The sequence below is a fragment of the Saccoglossus kowalevskii genome, chromosome 17 (assembly GCF_978046115.1).
Source record: "Saccoglossus kowalevskii chromosome 17, keSacKowa6.1, whole genome shotgun sequence".
NCBI lineage: Eukaryota > Metazoa > Hemichordata > Enteropneusta > Harrimaniidae > Saccoglossus > Saccoglossus kowalevskii.
In genome coordinates this window covers 8,201,078-8,220,788 of record NC_140657.1, presented here as the reverse complement: position 1 = coordinate 8,220,788, position 19,711 = coordinate 8,201,078, and the positions used below count along the sequence as shown (strand labels likewise).

General features: G+C 34.2%; 1 protein-coding gene across 2 annotated transcripts; it reads right to left on the bottom strand.

Annotated features, from left to right (window-relative positions):
- Positions 1–1,213: 1,213 nt before the first annotated feature.
- On the bottom strand, positions 1,214–16,774 carry LOC100372867 (uncharacterized). 2 transcript variants are annotated; one of them, XM_002732704.4, is made up of 8 exons: positions 16,560–16,774; positions 14,476–14,532; positions 12,531–12,693; positions 11,436–11,708; positions 11,097–11,272; positions 8,055–8,214; positions 3,403–3,495; positions 1,214–3,001 (listed from the first exon to the last, which is right to left on the bottom strand). In XM_002732704.4, exons 1-8 carry the CDS (start codon positions 16,677–16,679, stop codon positions 2,802–2,804), a joined length of 1,242 nt encoding a protein of 413 aa, XP_002732750.1. In that variant the 5' UTR covers positions 16,680–16,774; the 3' UTR covers positions 1,214–2,801. The 2 variants fall into 2 exon arrangements, with proteins under 2 accessions (XP_002732750.1, XP_085348289.1); XM_085492163.1 differs by having other exon boundaries at positions 11,097–11,269.
- Between the last annotated feature and the right edge of the window lie 2,937 nt (positions 16,775–19,711).

Here is a 19,711-nt window from a genome sequence, read left to right as displayed (position 1 = left end):
TTGTCTCAATAAACATATTTTTGTTAGCAAATGCTTGACCTGAAAGAGAGATAAAAGTAAATGATTAGTACTTGAGTAAGTGTGAACAACAGTGATCAACGCACGCTAGCTCCTCCCTCTTTTTTGAACCACCCATACCCATAACCACCACCCCCACACCTAAATGGTATAGTCCGGCACGCAAGTTGTTGGCGCTTAAATTGACAACATCCACTTCATGGCTGACACTGGTTTCGACGGGGAAATCCGTTCTGTACGAACCCAGCATCGTCTCTTTCAACATTTTTTTGACGGGAGTGATCATTCTTTTGACGGTTTTCTTCTTTCTTCCTCGCTTTCTTTTTTTTTTTTTTTTTTTTTTGGAAATTTTCAAGTGCTTACTATCTCGTCCATAATTAGTGAACTAAACTAAAGAATACTGATGACCCTCTCCTTATTTGCATATTTTGCACATTAATGAAGGAAGCTGCCCTGCTTTTTAGTTGGTGTGAATGAAATAATTGTAAAATGTGACCCAGTGGTGTATGTCGGCATGTAGCATTTCCTGTTCTATTAACAATTAAATCCCGCAAAACAGAGTTTTACCGTCGCAGTAACCTCGGGTCTTATACTTGTAGATGAATCTCTTCAAAATTTAATTGTAACCGGACTCATTGTTATCATCTATAAAAACTACCTAGATTTTAGATGATACTTTTATTTTTTACCAAAGTCGTACGAAAAAGTCAAAACTTGCCTTGCGTGAAACACTGGCCCATATCCGATGTCAAGACGTCGGCCTGGGGGGGGGGGGGGACGCTACTATTTCGTTGCCGTGCATTTTGTTCGCCTGAGTCACAGTCTCTCTATGATAGAGGGACTGTGCCTGAGTACATTAGATAAAACAACCAAGTATTTATCAGACAGATCACAGTCCGGGACTGTGGACAGATTTATTACATGTAACATAATTTAGGAATTTAGAAAAACCAAAACATGCAAGTATGCTTACCTGGTGAAGGTCCTCTGACATGGGGATCATATAAACCAAGTCCAAGCATATTCTTATCATTGATCAACCTTTACATATAGCTTGTGGCTTGTTATCAGAATTTTCATGCAATGCAAAGGGAGCCCCCCCCCCAATGTAACTGCATTACTTCTGGACTGTAAGAAAGTAACCCCGTGGTCAGACACCTTTCAATGACAAAGCCAAGAAAAAATATTACAGAAATTTATTGTAAGTTTTTATTCTGTTAACACATAATTACATTGAAGTGGTACATTCATGTACTTTTTTGTTTATTCAAAATTTGTTGTGTTTCAAAAGCGATTGTTTTGTCTTTGCTGTACTTCCTCATCTAGAAAAGCAGCAGTGCACACATCTTATCAGCTGTGTGTAAACTACAAACAGATATCTTATCAGTTGTTTGTAAATAGCAAATAAAGAAAGTGGCCCAACTTAAAACTATTTACCCTCATGTTTGTAAACCATGCATATTAATGAGATAAACAAAACACTGGATAAACACTGGATAAACAAAAACTTGGCAACTTGTTTGCAAACAAGAAAAAAACCAGTTTACTTGTACAAGATATTTTTTTTCAATAAAATAAATACACCATTTTAAATGACCTATGAACAGCTGTAAACTTGGATACCATTTTTTCTTGAATCATGGTTCGACGCGAAATTACCACAACTGGTCTATTCCGGGGAGTATTCATTGTTATTAATTATTCATGACCTGCGGTGATGTTTTGAAAGCATGCATTTATAACTTAGTAGTACCTGCTAAGCAGTACTAAATGAGGCGAATATTGGTATGCATTTACTGCACAAGAAGGTCCACATGCTCCACAATGAATGATAATGTCAAAGATTGCAACAAACATCAGGCATCCATTCTGTCTAAAATATGCTTCAACTAAACCACAATTATATAAGCAATAATATGGAAACAAAAGCTTACTGAATTAGTACAAATGCAATTATTGAATTGGTCAATATTGTTTATTATTTCAGTTCATTCAGTCATGACAAAAAAATTAGTATTCAGATTATTATTAAAAACTGTAAAAAGAAATCTATTAATATCATTCCAATTTATTTTAAAATGTCATCTTAAAGATGCAATATGAATGAAAAAATAAATTTTGTTTTTTTGGTGGCATGTCGAGAACAAAATATAATTATAATTTTTGTATACTAACATTATCTAATATTTGGCAGAAGAATTTAGATTCAAATTGACGACAATGTAATCAATGGTTAGATGCTTTCATAGTCAATTAGTGTTCAATTTAGATACTTGATACTTGAAATGCCACAATTGTTCCTGCCAAAAAAGGTTATGCAAATCTTTATGCAAATTATTTAATATATTCGTCCACATGAAAAATCTATTAATATCATTCCAATTTATTTTAAAATGTCATCTTAAAGATGCAATATGAATGAAAAAATAAATTTTGTTTTTTTGGTGGCATGTCGAGAACAAAATATAATTATAATTTTTGTATACTAACATTATCTAATATTTGGCAGAAGAATTTAGATTCAAATTGACGACAATGTAATCAATGGTTAGATGCTTTCATAGTCAATTAGTGTTCAATTCAGATACTTGATACTTGAAATGCCACAATTGTTCCTGCCAAAAAAGGTTATGCAAATCTTTATGCAAATTATTTAATATATTCGTCCACATGAATGGGTACAGGTATTGATCACAATGTCAACAATATAAATTTTAAAATACAATTATGCAGGTTATTTTGCGAAAGTTGATTTTGGCATTTAAAGGATTAAGATGTGTTCTTCAGTCAGTTTCCAGTATAGAAGCCTCATCTGACATTCCATTGTCCACTAACAGGTCATAAAGAAAACCAACTGTTGCATTGGTGTCTGGCGCCCAGGTTTGTAGCACATTTTCCATTGGTGTTTTTTCATTTTGTTTCCACAAGGAAATTAGATTCTGTGGAATACCCAACTTTGATGCAACCAATCGCCAGTCACGACCTGTTTAGAGAAAGAGAAGCAACACTTAAACTTTTAATCTTGGGTGATGAGAGTCTGTCTAATGCTATATTTAACATAACTATAGCTGCCTTTAAATTGTGAAACGAAAGACTTTCAGATTGATCTGCACATTAATCAGTCTGTCTCTTTGTGTTGATGTATCCATCATGCACACAGGTTGATAAGATCCATATATACACACCATTTTGGTGGGAGATAGATGAAATAAGAATACAAATAAAAACAAAGCAGAAAAATATGATTGGTTTCATTAATGAAAGCAATGTTGTCTCTGAACTGAGTCTTCTCAGATCCCATTTATTTCTTGTATCAGGTTTCTCAGTTTTCAATTCCATATTATTCCTTTGATTATTTTTTGTTCTATTCTATTCTATTCTCACCGTTTTCTTTTTGGACGCTTAATTCTAAGACCAGTTTTTGCCACAAATCATATCCAATATCTTTAATTCTTGTTGATCTTTCCAATTTGGGCCCTGCAATGCAAATATGTAATATGTACAGTCAATACCTAACCATAATGTAATCAAGGTCAAGATGTGTCAGTATAGCAAATAGCAAACAGAGATGCAATCAGAACACTGTAAAGATGATTCAGTACAGTCAATAGCAAACAGAGATGCAATCAGAACACTGTAAAGATGATTCAGTATAGTCAATAGCAAACAGAGATGCAATCAGAACACTGTAAAGATGATTCAGTACAGTCAATAACAAACAGGGATGCAATCAGAACACTGTAAAGATGATTCAGTATAGTCAATAGCAAACAGGGATGCAATCAGAACACTGTAAAGATGATTCAGTACAGTCAATAGCAAACAGGGATGCAATCAGAACACTGTAAAGATGATTCAGTACAGTCAATAGCAAACAGGGATGCAATCAGAACACTGTAAAGATGATTCAGTACAGTCAATAGCAAACAGGGATGCAATCAGAACACTGTAAAGATGATTCAGTACAGTCAATAACAAACAGAGATGCAATCAGAACACTGTAAAGATGATTCAGTACAGTCAATAGCAAACAGGGATGCAATCATAACACTGTAAAGATGATTCAGTATAGTCAATAGCAAACAGGGATGCAATCAGAACACTGTAAAGATGATTCAGTACAGTCAATAGCAAACAGAGATGCAATCAGAACACTGTAAAGATGATTCAGTACAGTCAATAGCAAACAGAGATGCAATCAGAACACTGTAAAGATGATTCAGTACAGTCAATAGCAAACAGGGATGCAATCAGAACACTGTAAAGATGATTCAGTACAGTCAATTGCAAACAGGGATGCAATCAGAACACTGTAAAAATGATTCAGTATAGTCAATAGCAAACAGAGATGCAATCAGAACACTGTAAAGATGATTCAGTACAGTCAATAGCAAACAGAGATGCAATCAGAACACTGTAAAGATGATTCAGTACAGTCAATAGCAAACAGAGATGCAATCAGAACACTGTAAAGATGGTTCATTACAGTCAATAGCAAACAGAGATGCAATCAGAACATTGTAAAGATGATTCAGTACAGTCTATAGCAAACAGGGATGCAATCAGAACACTGTAAAGATGATTCAGTACAGTGAATAGCAAACAAGGATGCAATCAGAACACTGTAAAGATGATTCAGTACAGTCAATAACAAACAGGGATGCAATCAGAACACTGTAAAGATGATTCAGTACAGTCTATAGCAAACAGAGATGCAATCAGAACACTGTAAAGATGATTCAGTACAGTCAATAGCAAACAGGGATGCAATCAGAACACTGTAAAGATGATTCAGTATAGTCAATAGCAAACAGAGATGCAATCAGATCACTGTAAAGATGATTCAGTACAGTCAATAGCAAACAGGGATGCAATCAGAACACTGTAAAGATGATTCAGTACAGTGAATAGCAAACAGAGATGCAATCAGAACACTGTAAAGATGATTCAGTACAGTCAATAGCAAACAGGGATGCAATCAGAACACTGTAAAGATGATTCAGTACAGTCAATAGCAAACAGAGATGCAATCAGAACACTGTAAAGATGATTCAGTATAGTCAATAGCAAACAGGGATGCAATCAGAACACTGTAAAGATGATTGAGTACAGTCAATAGCAAACAGGGATGCAATCAGAACACTGTAAAGATGATTGAGTACAGTCAATAGCAAACAGAGATGCAATCAGAACACTGTAAAGATGATCCGTACAGTCAATAGCAAACAGGGATGCAATCAGAACACTGTAAAGATGATTCAGTACAGTCAATAGCAAACAGGGATGCAATCAGAACACTGTAAAGATGATTCAGTACAGTCAATAGCAAACAGGGATGCAATCAGAACACTGTAAAGATGATTCAGTACAGTCAATAACAAACAGAGATGCAATCAGAACACTGTAAAGATGATTCAGTACAGTCAATAGCAAACAGGGATGCAATCAGAACACTGTAAAGATGATTCAGTATAGTCAATAGCAAACAGGGATGCAATCAGAACACTGTAAAGATGATTCAGTACAGTCAATAGCAAACAGGGATGCAATCAGAACACTGTAAAGATGATTCAGTACAGTCAATAGCAAACAGGGATGCAATCAGAACACTGTAAAGATGATTCAGTACAGTCAATAGCAAACAGAGATGCAATCAGAACACTGTAAAGATGATTCAGTACAGTCAATAGCAAACAGAGATGCAATCAGAACACTGTAAAGATGATTCAGTACAGTCAATAGCAAACAGGGATGCAATCAGAACACTGTAAAGATGATTCAGTACAGTCAATAGCAAACAGAGATGCAATCAGAACACTGTAAAGATGATTCAGTATAGTCAATAGCAAACAGGGATGCAATCAGAACACTGTAAAGATGATTCAGAACAGTCTATAGCAAACAGGGATGCAATCAGAACACTGTAAAGATGATTCAGTACAGTGAATAGCAAACAGGGATGCAATCAGAACACTGTAAAGATGATTCAGTACAGTCAATAGCAAACAGAGATGCAATCAGAACACTGTAAAGATGATTCAGTACAGTCAATAGCAAACAGAGATGCAATCAGAACACTGTAAAGATGATTCAGTACAGTCAATAGCAAACAGAGATGCAATCAGAACACTGTAAAGATGGTTCATTACAGTCAATAGCAAACAGAGATGCAATCAGAACATTGTAAAGATGATTCAGTACAGTCTATAGCAAACAGGGATGCAATCAGAACACTGTAAAGATGATTCAGTACAGTGAATAGCAAACAGGGATGCAATCAGAACACTGTAAAGATGATTCAGTACAGTCAATAACAAACAGGGATGCAATCAGAACACTGTAAAGATGATTCAGTACAGTCAATAGCAAACAGAGATGCAATCAGAACACTGTAAAGATGATTCAGTACAGTCAATAGCAAACAGAGATGCAATCAGAACACTGTAAAGATGATTCAGTACAGTCAATAGCAAACAGGGATGCAATCAGAACACTGTAAAGATGATTCAGTACAGTGAATAGCAAACAGAGATGCAATCAGAACACTGTAAAGATGATTCAGTACAGTCAATAGCAAACAGGGATGCAATCAGAACACTGTAAAGATGATTCAGTACAGTCAATAGCAAACAGAGATGCAATCAGAACACTGTAAAGATGATTCAGTATAGTCAATAGCAAACAGGGATGCAATCAGAACACTGTAAAGATGATTGAGTACAGTCAATAGCAAACAGGGATGCAATCAGAACACTGTAAAGATGATTGAGTACAGTCAATAGCAAACAGAGATGCAATCAGAACACTGTAAAGATGATTGAGTACAGTCAATAGCAAACAGGGATGCAATCAGAACACTGTAAAGATGATTGAGTACAGTCAATAGCAAACAGAGATGCAATCAGAACACTGTAAAGATGATTCAGTACAGTCAATAGCAAACAGGGATGCAATCAGAACACTGTAAAGATGATTCAGTATAGTCAATAGCAAACAGGGATGCAATCAGAACACTGTAAAGATGATTCAGTACAGTCAATAGCAAACAGGGCTGCAATCAGAACACTGTAAAGATGATTCAGTATAGTCAATAGCAAACAGGGATGCAATCAGAACACTGTAAAGATGATTCAGTACAGTCAATAGCAAACAGGGATGCAATCAGAACACTGTAAAGATGATTCAGTACAGTCAATAGCAAACAGAGATGCAATCAGAACACTGTAAAGATGATTCAGTATAGTCAATAGCAAACAGGGATGCAATCAGAACACTGTAAAGATGATTCAGAACAGTCTATAGCAAACAGGGATGCAATCAGAACACTGTAAAGATGATTCAGTATAGTCAATAGCAAACAGAGATGCAATCAGAACAATGTAAAGATGATTCAGTACAGTCAATAGCAAACAGAGATGCAATCAGAACACTGTAAAGATGATTCAGTACAGTCAATAGCAAACAGGGATGCAATCAGAACACTGTAAAGATGATTCAGTACAGTGAATAGCAAACAGAGATGCAATCAGAACACTGTAAAGATGATTCAGTACAGTCAATAGCAAACAGGGATGCAATCAGAACACTGTAAAGATGATTCAGTACAGTCAATAGCAAACAGGGATGCAATCAGAACACTGTAAAGATGATTCAGTACAGTCAATAGCAAACAGAGATGCAATCAAAACACTGTAAAGATGATTCAGTACAGTCAATAGCAAACAGAGATGCAATCAGAACACTGTAAAGATGGTTCATTACAGTCAATAGCAAACAGAGATGCAATCAGAACACTGTAAAGATGATTCAGTACAGGCAATAACAAGCAGAGATACAATCAGAACACTGTAAAGATGGTTCATTACAGTCAATAGCAAACATAGATACAGTCAGAACACTTTAAAGATGGTTCAGTACAGTCAATAGCAAACATGGATGTCAATAGTCAATAGAAAACAACCTAATCATAAAATATATGGCAACTAGATTAGCTAAAATGAAATTTTTTTTCTGTTTTGAAGATATGGTTGTAATACCTGCAGTACGTATACCAGGAGGCAGATATCTTTGCAATAAATCACTGACATCTCTTCTATTCACACCATATTTTTCTCTCTCTAATACCTCCACCAAGTGGCACCATTGGCTTAGTGAATGTGGACACCATGATTGCAAGAAGTGTTGGAGTGATAAATTCTATATTGTACAAGAAAAAAGTTTACTTTATTAGACTCGTATTCACCAATAAAACAGGTATCTATATTAATATAAAAATTAAGTGCATCCTTTCATATACATTTTTAATGTTGCCTGCAGAAAAATGTACTGAACAAAAACAGTCATAATTGCTTAGCGCATGCTACTATAACAACACCTACATCATCTAAAAGCTTGAATATCGGCAAATACCGACATTCATGTGACATACACATGTTTGTTTAAAGAGATTACCTGATGGCCAGTATCATTACTTTTTTCACCATTAAAAATCCTGTTTTTTAACACTTTTGTCATGTTAATTGCCTGTGAATTACACAGAGCGTTGGTAATACTCGTATGCTAGAAAATTGCATCTGGGTTTTCCTTTATCTGCCTGTGTTTTCGAGTTATGTTACAAATAACTACAGACATGCTATTACAAATCTGTTGTCAGTAACATGTGCATTGTAGTTATTTTGTCATATCTAGAACACAAAGGCAGATAACCAGGAAGCAAGCCATGATTTCCTAGTTTACAGTATTGCCATCATTCTGTACAATTCATAGGTAATTAGCATAATGAAAAAAGTTAAATCAAAGGAAGCTTAGAAAGAAATTCTGTGTGCTGAGTGTATTGAGGCATGGAATACAAATAAGGAATACTGTATTTATTGTTAGAAACACTATTTTAGTGCACAAAGCAAACATTGCATTTATTGCATGCAAAATTATTGAAATATGTCAACATGGTCTTGCCTTTGTCAATTACATTTAAGCATATGTGCTTTTAATAGAGAAAATTAGCATTAAATAATGTAATGCACTGGTTAAGATGTTTATGGTATAAAAATCACTACCATATATCATCATCATAGTTTATTGGCTAAATATATTAAAATTAAACATAGAAATTAGATTGGCCTTGCGCACTAAAATACAATCTAAAATACAATCCTTGGCAAGATGTAACAATGACTACTAGGGGCCTTACATAAATTTGACGTCATGCGTCGGACGGCTATGGGGTAGAGGCCTTTGGCTGACCGGGACGATGTGGATGCCAGGGATCGATAGCGCCTGCCAGATCGTAGGAGTTCGAGCAAATCATGCGGAGGATGAGACGTGTCACCGATGATTTATTCAGCTCGCTTGTCCAGACGTTCCCAGTACACATCACATAGAGGAGGAAGTTATGATGAATTGATATGTTGGTTACATATTTTCCTGACAACAAAATTAATATAACTAGTTGCATGTCCTTATCTGCAACAGTACTTCATCTCCTAACACTACGTATTACAATTATGCATATCAGTAATGTCACATGACCATATATAGTCATCTGATATATTAGTCATATTTCTTGTATGATGCCTTCATTATAACACTAGTTGCATATCACTATCCACAGCAGTGCTTAGTAAATTACATTTATGCAAATTAATCAGGTCACATGATCATATATGTCATATGATGTGTTATAGTCATATTTCTTGTATGATGCCTTCATTATAACACTAGTTGTATGTCACTATCCACAGCAGTGCTTAGTAAATTATATTTATGCAATTAATCAGGTCACATGATCATATGTCATATGATGTGTTATAGTCATATTTCTTGTATGATGCCTTCATTATAACACTAGTTGTATGTCACTATCCACAGCAGTGCTTAGTAAATTATATTTATGCAATTAATCAGGTCACATGATCATATGTCATATGATGTGTTATAGTCATATTTCTTGTATGATGCCTTCATTATAACACTAGTTGTATGTCACTATCCACAGCAGTGCTTAGTAAATTATATTTATGCAATTAATCAGGTCACATGATCATATGTCATATGATGTGTTATAGTCATATTTCTTGTATGATGCCTTCATTATAACACTAGTTGTATGTCACTATCCACAGCAGTGCTTAGTAAATTATATTTATGCAATTAATCAGGTCACATGATCATATGTCATATGATGTGTTATAGTCATATTTCTTGTATGATGCCTTCATTATAACACTAGTTGTATGTCACTATCCACAGCAGTGCTTAGTAAATTATATTTATGCAATTAATCAGGTCACATGATCATATGTCATATGATGTGTTATAGTCATATTTCTTGTATGATGCCTACAATATAGCAGGTTATTGCCTTAGTTATTTCATTCATGCATATTAATGAGGTAACATGACTATATATGGTCATCTGATGTGTTAGTCATATGCCTTGTCAAGTGCCTCCATTATTGCACTGGTGGCACTCCATATCTGCAAGTGTTTGAGATATTACAATTATGCATATTAATTAGATCACATAACCTGAGTTATCCAAAGCAGGTAATTAATATGCATGAATTTCCACTATAAAGTAATCAGATCTGTGGACTATATCAAGTTTCATTGACCTTTGAAGAGTGGTACATCTATGAGTTGGTTAATTTATGCAAATTAGGTAATTAATAAGCAAATAATTTTACCCCAAACGAAACTGCATATGGCTTAGCCAAGATCACCTATGTACTAAGTGTAATTGAAATATGATGAGTGGTTTTTTCAGATATTGGTGGATTATTGAGTAATTATTATGCAAATTAAGTAATTAATAAGCATGGTTTAGGCCAAAACCTAATCAGGTCTGGGTGTTTTCCCAGGGTATCTATGTCCCTAGTAAACTAGTAGTTTTATTGAACTAAAAAAAAGAATAACATACTAGGACAAGGCGTGGTGGAAATAATTATGAACTCAAACAAAATACAATTGTCACACTCCATTCCAAATTTTGAATTTTACTGGAAAATAAAAATGCCTAAATTACAGACAAACAAACTGACAAAATGGAAAACATATTTGAGGATGTGAATTAAATGTACCTGTTCGAGTAGTTCTGTTTGTTCTGGTGTACACTGTAGATGGTTAACTATAACATTAAAATGTTCCATTGACAAATCAGGTACATTTGCTATGCATTGCATAAAATTAGTATCTCTAAGCAAACACTGATGAGAGTTCATTGGCTCTTCCACCTGCACCTCCATCTGCACCTCTGCTGTAAATAAAGTTGTACAATGGTTATTAAAACCCTTGTAATGAATTTACTGAGACTGGGTCCAGTGTCCATATCATTTATTGGGTAATTCGAAAAAGCATTTAAAAAAATAAATTGTAAAATTACTGGATACTAGTAAAACATTCACCCTCAATAGTCTTACCATTTTGGCTCATGTAAACTTGACAGCCTTCAGCCACTGCTTTTTGTCCATTATTCTCAAGTTTATGGTACAAAATATCCAAAGTGGCAGAACTTCCACAACGTGTATGCCATTTTTTCAACATCAAGTATTTCTGAGTTTCAGTATCGGCTGGATTGTCATGATAGATTGTGTCCATATCTACATGAGATACACCCAAGTCACGTGCTAAAATTTTACAGTCTGGCAATGTTAAGTTTTTTGAACAATAATCAAGTACCCGAAGTGTTACATCTGGAACAAAACAAGAAAAATATTTTAGTGTTACACAAGGTATTTTGCAGGGTGTTGCCATGACAATCATAAGATTTCATGATATTCGTTATTTCATGTTCTAATGCTATTATCATTGCAGGGTTAAAAAAGCATTCACAATACATAATTTGTCAAATTTGAAAAATACAGATTTTCTTAAAATATTCCAATACGCTAAACCTATTTTATGAACTTTGAAAAATGGCAATTCAACTCAACGCCAGTTCAATTCACATGACTCCCATTAATTATTAATTTACTGGCTATATTATTTGTCAATATAAAATTATAATGATAATTTATTTATTTGTTAAAGTTGTAGAGACTCTGCTGAACAATGTATTAAAAATAACCCTGCATGTTCAACATATATAAATTTGGTTAATCAGAATTACTTCAAAGTTAAGTTTGTGTCATCTTCTTGACTTTAGCAGTATTCGATCACTGGCTCTTCGACCAGTGTTTCGCAGCAGCTTGTGCAGACCCCATTGAAATACATGTTTGTTTGTTTTTTGTGTTAATAGCATGTACTTTTTATTTCGCAATAATGAAATACATGTTACAGTGGTACACATCTGAGCAACGTAGAATGTTCTGTGACGTAGCTATGCCCCTGACAATATGCAATCAACATCTCCAATTCTACTGTATATTGAATTGCATGGATATTTTCCAACAAAAAAAAAAGCGAAAAACAAAAACCTTATTGACTTAATATATGCTAAATCACTCTCTCTTCAAATTTTAACGTTTTTGAACCATGCATCAATATACACACACAGTAGCTTATAGAATACTAACCATGATGAGTCTGCCTGTTATCATGTGCTACTGTTGGTAGTTGAATGCCACTTTCTTTTATAAGATTCTGGGCAATGTTGGGATGGTGGATTAGACATGCTTTAACAAATGATTCAAAAGCATTTGGACCTTTTCTTATCAGTTGATCAATCAGTTCTCTTGCCTACACGAAAATATTACAGAAAGAAAGAAAGAAAGAAAAAAAAGAAAGAATAAATAAAAGAATGAATGAATGAACGAATGACTGCATGAATGAATGAATGAATGACCAAATGAATGAATGAATGAAAGAATAAATGCATGAATGAATGAAAAAACAACATGTAGACTTGAGATATGAAAAATCTCAAAACTTTGTAGCTGTGAAAATTCAACATGTTGTTGGTCATTGACTCCTGCAAAAATCAGATGTTTTTACACCAGCAAATTATATAAACAGTTTGCAGTATCTTAAGTTCAATGGTGATATTTACTATATTTGTTTTTTAGCTATCTGCAGAGAAAAACCCTGCTTCTGAACTTAGCATTGTATTGATAATAATGAGAACAAATATTAATATTAAGGTTGACAGTTTTAAACAAATTTTATCTAATACTTTGTGTAATGATTTTTATAAAAGAGAATATTCCGGTTAATGTAGTGTAAATTTTAATACAATATTTAACCTAACCAAGATTAACAACTCAATGGCCAAAATTTGACAAATTTGATTGAATAACAAAATAATAATTATAGTACTTGGATGCAAAATTTCAACTGATCAGACAATATATTAATTAGTCAATTAGACAATATATTAATTAGTCAATTAGGCAATATATTAATTAGTCAATTAGACAATACTATTAATTAGTCAATTAGACAATATATTAATTATTCAATTAGGCAATATATATCAATTAGTCAATTAGACAATAATATTAATTAGTCAATTAGACAATATATTAATTAGTCAATTAGACAATATATTAATTAGTCAATTAGACAATAAATTAATTAGTCAATTAGACAATATATTAATTAGTCAATCAGACAATATATTAATTAGTCAATTAGACAATATATTAATTAGTCAATTAGACAATATATTAGGAATCAGCATGGACATGAAAAAAAACAAAATGCCAGTAAGCCATTTTTGTTTAAATTTTGAAAAAAATATGACGTGCACTTGTAATCCAATATGCATAATCAGCTAAAAAAGTTTGAATGAAATCGCCCTGTTGATCACCGAAGAACGGCCCCAGAAATGTTCAAGTATCAGAATGTATCAATTTTGAGGATATAAATGGCCACCAGTCAGCCATACTGAAAATTGATGTGCATATGCAAGTCATCATACATGGTCTTTGTTTTCAGTTTAAATGTGATCAAAGAATGTCTGAGAAATGACTTTTGATGCACAAAGAGCAGAGAGAACCCAAATAAATAGACTTTGTTTGAAACAGAGACTAAAATGATATTAATAAACCCAAATAATGATTCAGGCACAATGAGCATGGTTAAGCTGATATGAATGATGCACAGAAATATTTTGAGATGCAATAATACAGTTATGTTCATTCCCTGGCACAATAAAACAGTAAATCATACATTGATATATTATTCTTGAAACACATCTTACTTATAGTTATAAAAATTTGTATGTAAAATAAAATTCACATTTTGATAAACAAAATGAAAGAAATCAGGTGTCAAAGCAGTTTAGGTTAGTGTCTTTAGAAGCTCTCTACAGCGGCATGAATCTATAATCTATACTTCTCTTCTGCAATCAACAAATTTACCCAACTTGATTAATGGCATGCTGTTTTGTCTCAGAATTTCTACAAAATCACTTCACTATGTATCATTTGCACATAAGCAGACGCTCATTTTCAGACGTGACACCTGAATATTTTATTTTATTAAAAAAATGGTACATCATATATTAAACATGTTTCTTACCTTATCCACCATTGTACTTTTACATTTGATATTTTGCACATCTTCTATATCGAAAATCTATAATCAAATGAAATTTGTTATAATTACAATAATAATAATACTGACATTGTACCATCAAGGTAGAATGTAATGTACAACACTTACACATGCAGTTGTTATTTATGTGATTGTTGATTGGATACATGGTCACATGGAATGACGTACTTTTACATCAACACACAAATGATAAAAAAAACAAAAAAAACAGTTTCAAACATTTCCTATAATGGCTTCACTAAAACAACACAATAATGTTTTCAAATCTGATAGCATAAGAGTCTTTAGTAGGATTTTGGCATCCAGTTCGGGTGACATCAACAATAAATAAATCCCACAAACCATTGCATCTTTACGGTAGAAATTAATTTGCCAAATACTGTAGAATTCTTTATTTTCGCTTGGAATTTATTTTTGCTATTTTCGCTGAAGAGATGATTCCGTGAAAATAAAATCCAGCGAATATACTTTTTTTCATATATTTCACATTAAACTCATCAAAAATCAGTGAAAATAGGTTGTAAGTAAAATGCCCAAAAAGCCTTTTCAGCGAAAATTTATTCCAGCGAAAATAAAGTATTCCACAGTAGTTTTATTTTATGATGTTGTTCACAAACCCAGATAAAAATATATAGTTTTTGCACATGATGGTTCGATTCAAACATCAATGAAAATGGTGATTTTTGATTTACCATTAGTTCATATTGTAAAAACCTATCTCAAAACTTTGAATAGTGACAAATGATAACAAATCTATGTGTTTATATGGTTGTCAAGAATTCTCATAAAAATTGTTTTAAAAAATTACTTTTTTAATGCAATTTTTAGGTAGTTTTTCACAAAACACATATTTCGTTCTGGAAAAATATGACTATTTGATTATGTGGCAAAATAAATAATTTTGATTAATTTTTAGTTTATATTTTATAGGCTAAATTGCCCTAATCTACCATAATTGTCCAACATTATTTCCAGTAATGTTTTCATAGCAAACCTTGCTTGAAGTCAAAGGTGTTATTTAATATGTAGAATATTACAATCATTTATGTACATGTCAAATAATTCCAAAATCATTAAATGGGCAGTGGTCATTGTCCAAATTTCATATAATCAAGTGAAGTATTTCACACATGTTGTGTACATGAGTCCCATATCAAATAGGATGTGAAGTGACGACAACGACCCTTTAATTAACATCCATTACATACTGCTCCAAGTCACACTCTGGGATCACTCATAAAGCTTTGACTATTTCGTATCAAATGCTTTATGGTATTAGTTTGTGTGAATACATAATAAATGCTGTAATTTGGAAGTTGAATATTTCAGCCTCTCTTTCACGTGTCCTTTACTGTCTCACAAAAATTACACATACACACATTCAGATCATCAAATAAAATCAATCAAATTGATTTCAGTGTGTGAGTGTAAAATAAATATGAAGGTTATGTATTAAACTCAGATGAATCCATGCATATTAATAAACAATTAATTTCTAATTAGACATAAAAATGTAATGAAGTTATACTGATTAACTAATCAATTATTTATTTATTTGTTTTTTGTTTATTTATTAGAATAGAATAGAATAGAATAGAATAGAATAGAATAAAATAGAATATTTGTTTATTAACTACAGACCAATGGCATGTAATGGCATCCGAGGTCAATGACCTACATTTATAAATAAGGCTCACCATATTAATTGTATTGAACTCTGTAACAGAGTCGCACAACTATTTCACGTTCATATTAATGTTACGACAGGTCCATTAAGCATGCGTATACATGTACATCACGTGTAATGAATCAGCCAATCGCAACACATAGTACATAGCCTAGTAAATTGTTCAGTTGGTGCCTTAGTCGTGGTGGCAAATAAACTTGTTAAAACTCATTCAGGTGGAGTTAGTGGTTATATATGCACGAACTACTTCACTGTGTTGGGGTAAGGGTCATAGCATAGGTGTCATACGGAAAGAGGATCTTCCAACACAGGGATCGCCGTATTTGTCTAAGTGGAGATAGCGGGGATTACAAACACTTACTTCATCAGCGACCATGATATCCAGTATTTTATCAACATGTAGAACACGAACTATGTCGGCCCGTAACCTTCTTAATAACTGTATGTGTTCCTCACGCATGCCAATGTTAGATGACATCATCGCAACTCACACAAATTTGCCTGATTTTGAAACATGATATAATTATAAAATTTATAAGTTTGTGCAAAGCCCTGCAGGCGAGCGAAATTTCGATGGGTTTTCCAAGAATCATAAATAACGATGTTTACATTAGCAGCTACTTGTTCGTTCAGCACAATACAAACAAGAATGTTTAAAAACTTAAATTAGAGTATCCTAAAACTCTTCAATTGTATTATAGTTGACTAACAATTAATATTAATATTTATGGACACATGCATTGTTTAAATAAATGTTTAATTTTCGAAAGACAGTCTATAAATATTTGTTATATTTGATAATTAAAAACAACAGTATTTGTTGTGTTCCCTCAGGTGGCGCTAGTTATCCACAACCTTGAGTGTTTTTACCTAAAATCACAGTGACCAACACTTCAAAGCCGGTAAATAAACAATAAATTAAAATTAAATGAAACATACTGAAGTCAGCAAATGCATTTTTATTTTTATAGATATGCTTATAAAAATTATAAACTGAACTTTTTTCAATTGAAATCAGTCTCATTCAAATCGAAACGAGAATTAAGTTAGAATTGACTGTGCTCTATTGTGGTCCTATTTAACTTGAAAGGGAGGGTCGTCACCTGCGCAGGTGACGAATCCCCTGCTTTAACGCCCCGTAAGCAGTGACTGTGCCAGTGAATTCTTGGGCCGGCTTTGTTCTAAATTTTAACGCCTTTTATTTTACAATCGGTAAGGTGCGTTTATTTAATTATTCCGATGATAATACTTTGCCGGCTATATGTAATAAGAAACAAGAGATAATTAATAGTCTTACCCTTGAATCAATCACAGCTATTAAGTGGTTTCGTGAAAACGACATGAAAGCAATTCCTATTAAATTTCAACTATCGTTTTGAAAGATTCAGATAATGGATTAAGTTTTGACATCGGTGGTAATATTATTGATACCGAAAATTGTATCAGATCACTAGGGGTGAATATAGGCAATAACCCAGATTAATGGAATCTGGTAATATGGTAATGACTGACCATATCAACGTATTCTGCAAACAAGCTAGTGCCTAGTTGAAGGAATTACAGAGAATGGTAGATATCTCGGTCAATTATCTGAAATTTTGTTTTCCATTGTTTCATTTTTTTTCACATTTTAATTATCGCTCCCTTGTTTGCAATTTCTATTGAATTGGTAATATAAAAAAGATGGAGCGTATCCAATATAGAGCTTTGAAATTTGAATAAAACGTCTTTAATTCCACTTATAGATTACTTAATGTCTGGAAAACGTTCTATTGTGATCAAGGTTTTCAAGTCTATACCACAATTGTTGAGGGAATGTGTCTATACATGAACTATCATCATCACCACAAGTAGGAGGCAGTTCTATCAACTCATAAGATCAATAAGGCACTAGACAGAGCTTTCTCTGCTACGCGGGGGACACTCGAGAAATGGACTCGTGTGGGTGGTCAAAAAAAATATGACTTAGATGCTGGTGGAGAATACCCTCACAGTATCAAACTCAGAACAGTTTTACATTTAACCTCAGTGAGCTATGGAATTTGGACAAATTCACGCAGAACAATGGCGAATTTACCAACAATCTAGCAAAACTGAATAAATTAGATGACACAATTAGCGCAGACTAAACTCAATAACACTGGAGATGAGGAATCCAGTTGCAAAATTGAAGGGAGTTTACTAAACTTCAAAGATGAGTGAGCCGCCCACCTTGGGGCAGCCTCGACAATAAGTGAAGCTCACAGGTTCCAAATAAGCCATGTCAGAGTGACAATTAGTTGGATCCTGGTTGAGTGTACACTCTTCTGAGAGCAAAGTATCAGAAATACAAGCATCCCCACGGGGGTTGGCCTCATGAGCGGACTTAGAGGGGGGCCGAGGGGGCTGTGGCCCCCTTACTTTTTAACAACCAACAGGGCTTCGCGCCATCGGCGCTCACGAACTTGGCCTTCGGCCAACTTATCCCCCCCCCTCCATTCTAGAATCGTAGATCCGCTCCTGGGCCTAGCCATCTCGATCTTGGTGTTTGCTACCACAGGTGAGACGGGTCTCCAGCCTCATCACCACCATTTCTGTCAGACAAAGAGTGGAGCAAAAATCACCTACACAGCCACGGAACCTCACAAGTTGCTAAGGCGACCAAGGCCCTACCTGGGATCATTGGTTCTATTTTCTCTTAACCTTTAAAAAACAGCAGGCTGGCTCACTGAAGACACATGGGCGTTGGTATGGCTAATGTATGAGGCGTGCTTCTAGGTGCTTTGTCGACAAGGCGGGTTAACCAACTATTATTATACAAAGCCTGTCTATGACCTTATGCACAATGATTGTTTTTTATGAATCTTGATGATCAACACTGACTGCTCCAAATCCTCGTCGCCTAATATAAGTGGAGTGGTGTTTATGGTTGACCCTATCACGTGTGACAGTGGCTTGATCAGTCCCCCCTTACCATGTGGGGTGGCATTGCTGTGGTGTTTATGGTTGTATTAACACCCAAGGTTAGATCTGTTGTAGCCGGTCACCAGGATCCATATATGAGGCAAGGCCGAACCCACTTTGAAGTCGGAATACTGTAGGACATCTTGGTATTGTTTGGTAGCTTTTGAAAGATCTACAGGACGTCCATGGCGTCTTCTACATTGACAAGGAACTTTTGATCATCAAAAGCGGTGTCAGGATAGATAGTACACATAAAAGATAAATAAAGATTGTGTTAAGTGATCTGTTGCCGAGATGGTGTCCTGGAAAGACACACCATAACCTGTTGTTGCACACAAAACAACAAAGTTCAGCTGGTTTTTGCCAGGAATGCATGAGACTATTGTTCCATGCCTTTTCCCACTTTGTTGAGTGGACTTTTGATATTTCTGACAAAATGTCCTGTGTTTTAGCTTGGAATGCAAGCTACACCGGGTTGATAGTTTGTTTCCTAATTTAAACTGTATGCCATTATTTAAAGCATACAATCGCTTTCCCGGTATGTTTAACACCAACACTCAAACATTGTTG